At 39.3% G+C, this 7,176-nt stretch overlaps 2 protein-coding genes across 3 annotated transcripts in view; both read left to right on the forward strand.

The window, feature by feature from the left end:
* Positions 1-7,176, forward strand: part of LOC142335294 (DDB1- and CUL4-associated factor 10-like) — a 65,767-nt gene that overhangs the window by 19,632 nt on the left and 38,959 nt on the right. The window contains exons 4-5 of the mRNA XM_075383737.1: positions 339-595; positions 1,186-1,583. Coding sequence (XP_075239852.1) covers positions 339-595; positions 1,186-1,583 — 655 coding nt within the window. The remainder of the gene's footprint in view (positions 1-338; positions 596-1,185; positions 1,584-7,176) is intronic.
* LOC142335302 (putative protein-lysine deacylase ABHD14B) overlaps positions 1-7,176 on the forward strand; it is a 568,842-nt gene that overhangs the window by 12,764 nt on the left and 548,902 nt on the right. The window lies entirely within an intron of this gene.

The following is a 7,176-nucleotide window of genomic DNA, read 5'->3' on the forward strand; positions in this document are numbered from 1 at the left end:
TGTATTATTTTTTTCTGCAAGGATTTCTTTCTTGTACTGCGATCTTTTCCTTAAAAAACATGGGTGTTAGTGATTTTTGTCGCAGCGAAAATGACGGTGTTGTTACTGTTGGTCGGAGCGTCCTAATTCATCACGTCAAACGTCTCAACTTAAATCGCTTCCAAAACCGATCTGACAGCCTCAGTTAAGTGCTAATTTTGCTCCGTGCATGTCTGCTATAGCCTTGAGATTAATTAAATGAATTTTGTTCAATTTTAATTTAGCGAAGATGGCCCCAACCTGTAAATAGTTCGGTAAAATGGTACAATCTTTCTCTGCAAACATCTGATGTTTTTTAGTGACGCTGGGCGCAGCTATCTGCTGATGAAAGTGAACCCTCTCAGCAGAATGACACTCACTCCTAAGTTATACGAAGAGGACAGTCTTAATCAGCGAAGTGGATACTCGGTACAAGACCCAAATGAGGGAACTGGTCTGAAGTTAATAGTTTCGACCACTAATGGACACCTCGTTATTGTTCACAATTTGGACGTGGATGAGCTGATGAGACAACAGCCAACCATCATACTTAAACCGCCGTTGTACCAGAGCTCAGGTTAGAGATAGCAACTTTGTTTGTTTTTCACACTATGTTAAAAGCGACAAAATCATTATTTTTCACAACCTTATTGTTCGCAGTGTCTTTGAACTGGCCATGAGTGGTTTTTTTTCTCATTTCTCTCAAATTATCTAAATCTTGGATATCTCTTCACGGGAGATTGTCTTTTTTCTGCTAGAATTTAAACGTGCTTATAAGAGTTGACGTAGCCGTGCCCCGAGATTACGGACTACCCTTAAAGGGGAGAGTTTTAATTGCCATATTTCTGTAACAAAAATTTAATAATTAAAATAGCCGCGTCCGTGCTCATGATTTTCTTGTAACAGTACAATAACAATAGGTTCCTGTATTCAAAAGGTTATTGCCAGTTCCTTGAAAATGGGAAAACTAAATTTTTTTTTGGAGAACATGCTTTTTGACAGTGAAATAAAGACCTTAAATTGAAGCTGGAAGCGGTCAATTAAGTTGAAAGTAAGAGCAGAAAACAACAGAAGAATTTGCCAAACATCGCTCCAATGACACTTGTCTCTGTATGCAAGATGGAAATATAGATCTTATTGATAACAACAGGGTTGCGCTTTGTGCAGGGTCAAGAGAAGAGAGAAGCGAACGTGGACCATTTGTCATTCAACGCACACCTAGAGCAGAAGAAGAAGAAGCATACGACAATTCTTACGACTCAACAGAAAGTCAAGTCAATGAGAGGAGAACGCTTGCTAATCAAATTGAGATACTACCCCCTTCATCTCTCATTCCCTCCAAACACCTTTCCTCGACCTATTTCACCTCAGAACTGGATCCTAGTGTGCGCAATACAACCTCTCCACAAAATGAGAACTCCGACCATGAGAGATTGGAAGGAATGTGCGAAGAGGAGGAGGAGGACGACGATGAGTCATTGTGGTCTCTCAATAGTGTCGTTTGTCACCCAGACTCTCTAGCTTGTGCAGTCAGAATGAGCTGTCATGTCACGCAACAGCCGGAGGTAACTAACTAAATATATATAACTTGAGATCCGTTTTCATCGTGGCAGGTGAACAACATTTCTCGTTTTCAAATGCCTTTTTGTACAGTTTGTTCCACTTTTAACGGTTTGGTAAGTCGTATGGAAGCAGCGTATGTTTTTTTTATTGCCCCTTGAAATGCTTCAAATTAAATGACTTTGTTCTCCCTTCCCCTGGCGACAGCAGTTTTGCAAAGTATTTTGCTGTAGAACTGATTTGTTGAATAGAGATAATTTTTTCCATCCATTTTCACTTTGTAGAGTGTCTTTTATACATACCTTTTGCAAAACTTGAATAGAAAATGTTTTTATCTACAAAATTGTTTTGCAATCTGGTAGCTCACTCAAACTCTAGAAATATTTGCTAATTGCTCTCAAACAAAGTTGAGAGCAGTTATCTTAGTCCTGTGGTTTTTTATGCGATTTTTCGTCTGAACCATTCAACTTGTCCTCAAAAACGGATAAACAAGTAAAGCCCAGAGGGCGTTAAATGGCTAAGCAGCTCTTTTAGAGCTTTACGCCTGACTAGTCTCCAGTATGTGATTGACCCAAACTCGAAAACTGTTTTTTGGGAGACATTTTAATGCTGTGAAGGGTTGTTCTTAATCTTAAAAGTTTGACCCTCCCCCCTCTCAATCACCCCTCCTCCACCTGGCGATTTGAACCCCTCCCCTCGTCTAGCCCTCTCAACCCTACCCCCCTTTCGCTTGACACCCCTCCCCCCATCCACGCACACCCACCCTGCAATGCTAGCATCCCTAAGCCCCAGCTGGCTACTACCGAAGCCAACCGCTCTTCGTCGTCTGAGAGCAATTCGCCCAACGTTAGTCGGCTATATTTTATTTTTTCAGTTCAAGGTTAGTATCACGTGATCTGAAGTTTAAAATTTAATACAGTTATTAATAGCCGCGTCAGCAATTCCAAGCGGCTATTATTGCGCTCCTAATTTTTTTAATCATCTAACAGGTTTTTGTTTCGTCTTACCCTGACTTCTTGGAATTGACTTTTTCAATGAGTTCAGTGACATCTACTGCTTTGCAGTTAAAATATGTGTTGGTGACGTCATTTCTGCTTTTAGGTCAATTGCGTGTTTTACCTCACTCAAAAAATGACTTCTGAACTCACTTATGGAACTTCAACTTTTATGAACATTTACTAATTGAAGGTCAATAGTGTGCATCTAAGTAATGCCAAACTTATATGCCCTTATTCCTGAGCAATAGAGTTTTAATATCGAATATTAATTTTGAAAAAGCTCCATTAGGGCTTTTTACTTGTAGAGCAATTGTGTCTCATGAAAATGACAGTCCGAATCTAACCCAAAAAATCCAGTGGTCCACTAAAGGACTTTTGGTCAATCTGCCTATCTTATTTCTTTAGTTGTTTCAATTCATGGTAGGCCACATGCGTCTATCGCGGCTATTTGCCGGCAATCTGCCGGCTATCTTATTCGGGAAAAGCGAGTGAGATAATTCTATGTATTCGGAACTTGCTAAACTTTGTGCTTTTGTGATGCCCTGGTGATCAAATGATTCGGTAAAAAAGCGAATTCTGACTGAAATGAGTGGCCTCAACTCAATTTTCTAATGTGCTCTGCTCAAGAAATCATTCGTGGGGCGTTTTTTTTAAAATCAGAACATGATTTTGGTTTTTAGTTGCTCTCAAAAGAAGTTAGCCCTGTTGTATTTTTTACGTGGTTATTCATACTACAAAATTTTGTCTCATTTGTTTTCGTCTGACCATCGAATTTGCGTGATTTTTGTCTTCTGGGATTAAGCTGAACAAGACCGAGGGCATTAAGTTGCTGAGCAAATCTCTAGACCTCTCTCCACAACCCCCCCCCCCCCCCTGCTTCCTCTTCCACGCCGAATTCTGCTCTATAGGCGTAAATTCACGGTTTTAAAGGTCAATTATTGGTGGCTTCGACTCTCCACACTTATGCCGCGACCTCCTATTGCCCCCCGTTCTGCCCCCACCCAGTCAGTCTAAGCTCCAAAAAGCATTGCCTGTCCTACGGCAATAGTTTGACCACAACTAATGTTGGTGGGGTAATAATTCATTATTCATTTCCGGAAGGTGTTTTTAATTGTTTTGCATTGTTTTTGCTTCTTGTTGCATTGCTTCCAATTGACAGCAATCAATGTAAATGCGTTGCGGTAAATGATGCAAACGATCAAGGCTGGAAAACTCATATTGCAGCGGGTTATCAAATTTTATACTTAGCTGGTATTAATATTTAAGATTTGTTCTTCAATTTTTAAATGCAATGCAGGTTTGATCCTTAACAATTTTTTAATCTTAGTTGAAAGTTCTTCAAAGCTTTATTTTAAAATGCTCTCAAAGGAAGTTGGTAGCAATTTTATTAGTCCTGCTGGTCTCTTGCGATTTTTCGGACTACCAACTTTTCATCTGGTCGTTTTTTCGTCGACCTGTTGACTTTTTTTCCACCAAAATGGGATAAACGGCTAGAGCCTGGAGTACATCAAGTACTCTTAGAGCCTTACTGCTCACTAGTCTCTAAGTATACGATTCACGCAAAATGTTTTTGAGACATAAATTCATGGTAAGAAGGGCGGTTTTCAGAGTGTGTCCCTCCACTAACCCCCCCCCCCCCCCAAACAACAACACATCATCATCTCCCCTCCACCTCATTCAACCCGTGACCCCGCACTATATCCCCCACACCCGCTCATCACCTCTGTGTAAACTCCTACAACCCTCAATTAAGTCTAAGTCTCAGCTAGCTACTGATAAAACCAACCGCGCGCCAGTTTTTTTCAGAGTAATTCGCCCTGCGTTAGTCGTTTATGTTTCTAATAATCGCTTTTTAGGAAAAGCTATTTATAAGCACTTAATTTTCCTGATGCAGATATCCAGTATGTCCAGGTAATTATTAATAGCCTCAAAGGGATAGCGAGAGATGTTATTGGCCTGCTTTTGGTTTTTTCGTCTTCAAGTTTTTTTTACGACCATATGACGTCGCGATAACTTTCTGTTCATTCATTCTGCAATTTCGACTGAATTGCGTGCGTGACGTCATTTTCACTATTAGTGGAGCGAGTCTTTTGCTTGCTTTGAGTGACGGAGAGGCTTATTTACTTTAATTGAGGGAAATAAGGTCCACTGATGGTATATCACTGTAATTAAATGTTATCTGAGGGGCATTTAATGGAAACCGCAATAAATTTTACACATTCTCAATCAAAATACAACATCTCAGCAATTAAAGGTGCAATTAATAAAAAAATTTTCGTTCTGTTTTCATTATCTCAAGGCCTTTTTAGCTGTCTATTATTGCCTTTTTAGCTTTCTATTATTGTCTTGGTTTTCACAATCCAAGTGATTTGGATTATTTTGGTGCGCTGTCGTTCTGTTCACATTTTTTCCTCTGTAAGGACTACTAGAGGTCAAAATAGAGCGTTCATTTCTGTCACTCTGAAGTAGTAAAGAAGTGAAAGAGCCGGTATGTTTACGGTGTAAACTACCTGTGAATTAGAGAGAAATTGGCACTTGAACGAATTTTCGGGTTATGTTTAGTGGCACTTGGTTTTTTTCTTTTGGTTGCTGGTTTTCTAATTGTGCCTAAATTTGGTATTGCTTGAATCGATCTTAGAGCAGCTAATTCTCAGCTTATTTTTTTTCTGTTTCAGTCCCAATGTGCGTCAACGGCGGCTATTTTCAGTCCCAATGTGCTACAATTCAAGTTGTAGGTTATTGATTTTCATGTTTTCTCGCTACTCCTTTACAATTAGCTTTAGCGAATTTTTGAGTTGTGCTTGTGCTTGTTCATTTTTCGCCAAACAATTGGTCCCATTCATGACAAGTTCGATGGGTTGAAAATGAGTCATAAATAAACTTATTTTATTGAATTGTGTTGATAGCAATGATTTTTATGACTCTGCAACTTGTTTCCAACCAAACTTTGATTTTTTCAGCTCTGCCCGTTATTGTTGATTTTTTGTGGTGTCGTTATTTTGTCTCAATGTTAAATATCAAAGGCCCTCTTGTTCGGAGTACTTTTGGTAAATTTTTCGGCTGCAGTTTTTGCTGTTGAATTTGTTGACTTTGATACCCTTTGTTACTGAAATGTTGTAGGTCATCGTATGGCTTCTAAAGTTGCATGGTGCGTTGTGTTTAAGGATTTTAGTATGTAGTTACGAGTTTTTCTTCAATTGAGGACACTATTTTCAAAAAGATTCTGACTTCCGTCAGTTTATTCTGCTTTTTGTACAGTTATTACCGTGTCTCTAATTGATTTTTGGCAATGCTGTAGTGTGTACGCTATAGACAGTTTCTTTCGCTTTTTTCGGTTGATTTGTTGACTGTCAAATTGTTGCTGGAAAACTGTTTTTGTTCAAGTCATTAGTTTACTTAATTTTATGGATTTCAGTAGTTGTTCTGCTAAGTTTTTATTTCGAATTTTACGGCCTTTTGAGGTCGCGATCACTTTTAATTGGCTTTGATTCTTTTCTTCTCATGCAGTTTCAACTGAATTACGTGAGTGACATATTTTGTCACTCTTATTGGTGCGAGTTTTGCTCATTTGCGTGATTAAGGTTTTAATCACACGTAACTTACGGCCTCAATAATAACTTTCCGCTCTATCAAAAATGACTTTGCTGAATTGAAGGAGCTAATTTCACCTGAGTGTATGTCACTCTAATTGATGTTTATCGGAGAGCAGCTAATAGAGGCAGCAATAAGTTATAATCTCCGCATTTATTAAACCAGAAGAAAAATTTTTCTTTATTGCTCTGTTCTTTATCTTTTAGAGACTGCAAGTCTACGAAGCTATCGGGGCTATGTTCTTACAATCTGCCAGCTATTTTCTCTGCTTCCAAAAAACAGTGCCATTTATGGCAGATTACTGTGCAGAATGTAGAAGCTGCATTTTACGTCCACTAAGCTGAAGGGACGAGACAGAATAAAACCATGTTTTTAATTGCTCTTGAACGAAGTTCATAGCAATTATTGTAAACGTGTTGGTCTTTTTATGCAAATTTTTTGCTTGACCATTTTGCACTTTTCATTTTTGAGTGATCTCTATTTCTCTCACTCAGAAGAAAAGGTTGTTGCTAATATAAAGTCGGTTGCAGTAAAGCAAAAACATGGGCCTGATAGTCGAGAAGTCAGTGCATCAGGTTAAGGATCGGGAGATCAGTGGTTCGAATCCCGACGGGGTCAAATGTTTTTCTACCCGCCTGTCTTTTGAGAGCAATTCTTCCGACATTAGTCGGTTCATGTTTAAAATCCGTTTTGGTTCTTTCTCATTATAGCGTCAAAGCTTAGTGGCCATATAACCTATACCCCTCACACGCACAGACGCACGCATACCCCACGCAAAACACCACACACTACCGTAAATATAGCATAATGGAGGGGGCTATGATTCCTTCTGGATCGTAACAGATCGCAGAATTTCAACAGCTGATCTGTTTTTGCCCCATAACAGCTGATGTTTTTGCCAAGTAAAATTGCCGCATGGCGAATGTCGAAATATATCCTCCCTGTCATTGCCCCATGCGTTTGAAGTCAGTCTGTTTCGTTCTAATCTTTCGCTCTGAGGCAATGCAGG

The sequence above is a fragment of the Convolutriloba macropyga genome, chromosome 1 (genome assembly GCF_964194025.1).
Source record: "Convolutriloba macropyga chromosome 1, txConMacr16.3, whole genome shotgun sequence".
NCBI classification, from domain to species: Eukaryota; Metazoa; Xenacoelomorpha; order Acoela; family Convolutidae; genus Convolutriloba; species Convolutriloba macropyga.